The sequence below is a fragment of the Diabrotica undecimpunctata genome, chromosome 11 (genome assembly GCF_040954645.1).
Source record: "Diabrotica undecimpunctata isolate CICGRU chromosome 11, icDiaUnde3, whole genome shotgun sequence".
In the NCBI taxonomy this organism is placed as follows: Eukaryota; Metazoa; Arthropoda; class Insecta; order Coleoptera; family Chrysomelidae; genus Diabrotica; species Diabrotica undecimpunctata.
In genome coordinates this window covers 3273640-3274995 of record NC_092813.1, presented here as the reverse complement: position 1 = coordinate 3274995, position 1356 = coordinate 3273640, and the positions used below count along the sequence as shown (strand labels likewise).

General features: G+C 39.2%; 1 protein-coding gene across 1 annotated transcript; it reads right to left on the bottom strand.

Moving 5' to 3' along the window:
- Positions 1-288: 288 nt before the first annotated feature.
- LOC140452591 (uncharacterized) lies at positions 289-1143 on the bottom strand. Its single transcript, XM_072546908.1, has one exon. The coding sequence runs from the start codon at positions 1141-1143 to the stop codon at positions 289-291; it is 855 nt and encodes a 284-aa protein (XP_072403009.1).
- Positions 1144-1356: the final 213 nt, after the last annotated feature.

Below are 1356 nucleotides of genomic sequence, written 5' to 3'. Positions count from 1 at the left end.
TTTGCACATGGTGCAAGTGAGAGAAATCGGTCTATAGGACTGAGGAAAGATTGGTGTTTGGCCATGTTTTAGGACAGGTATAATTACGGATGTGTTCCATTGAGTAGGAAATATTTGAGAAGACCAGATAGAGTTATATATGTCTAACAGGAAAGTGAGGCAGCGGTTGGGTAGGTTTTTAGGAAAAATATAAGGGATATCATCATGGCCGGCAGAAGTATTTTTGCATGAGGATAAAGCAGATGTAAGTTCAGAAAGTGAGAAAGGAGAATTAATATTGTCGATATCTTATAAGTGCTGTGAAGTGAGGTTGTAGGAGAGCGGTTCTTGTGTAGAGGATGAAATTAGGGGTTTGAGTTTGTTGTGAAATTGTTCCTCAAATGTATTAGCCAGGGTATTGCAAATAATTTGGCTGTTGCTAGAAGAAGTGCTGTTAGAGATTAAATGGGTAATTTTGGTGTTAGTTTTTTGTCCCTGAACTTGTCGGATTTTTTTCCACATTTGGGAGGGATTTGTGTTATCATTCAAAGACGATACATAGTTATGCCAGGATGTTTTCTTGCTCTGTTTGACAACGTATTTGGCTTTGGCTTTCAGCTTTTTATACTTAATTAGATTTTCAGGACTTTTATGTTTGCGGTATTGATTGAGCGCAGTCTTTGATTGTCGAATTGCGAGTTCACATTGAGAGTTCCACCAAGGAACAACTTTATGTCGGGAGCTAATTGTAGTTTTGCCAATATGAGTTAATGCTGCTTTAATTATGGCATCTGAGAATAGTTTTATGGAATCATCGATATTATTAGAGTTAGGTAATTTACATATTAGGGATTCCGATTTTTTGGAGAACTCTGGCCAATTAGCCTTGTTGAAGCGCCAATAACTTCTCACTGAAACTTGGTCATAGGTGTTGTCACGTATAATTATAGGGAAATGGTTGCTGTCGTGAAGGTCGTCCGCTGTTTGCCAGGATAATTTGGGGGCCGATTTGGGATCACATATGCTTAGATCGATGGCAGAAAAAGCACCTGAAGCAATGTTAAAGTGGGTGTGTGATCCCGTATTAAGGATACATGAACTAGTGCAATCAATAATATTTTCAACAACTTTACCACGTCCGAATGTACGCGAGGAGCCCCACATAGTGTTGTGGGCGTTGAAGTCTCCTACAATTATATAGGGTTGGGGGAGTTGGTATACTAAATCAAGAAGTTCTTCTTCCTTTAGAATGTAGTCAGGAGGGATGTATATAGAGCATATTGTAAGTTTGTTAGGGCAGTAAGTAGTGATGGCGACGGCTTCGAGATTGGTAGTCAGAGGAAGAAGAGTGGACTAATGGTCTTTAGAAGCAAATAT

What these genes read in the sequence shown, in the direction of transcription:
- LOC140452591 (XM_072546908.1), bottom strand. Translation starts at nt 1,143, where the DNA reads ATGTGGGGCTCCTCGCGTACATTCGGACGTGGTAAAGTTGTTGAAAAT.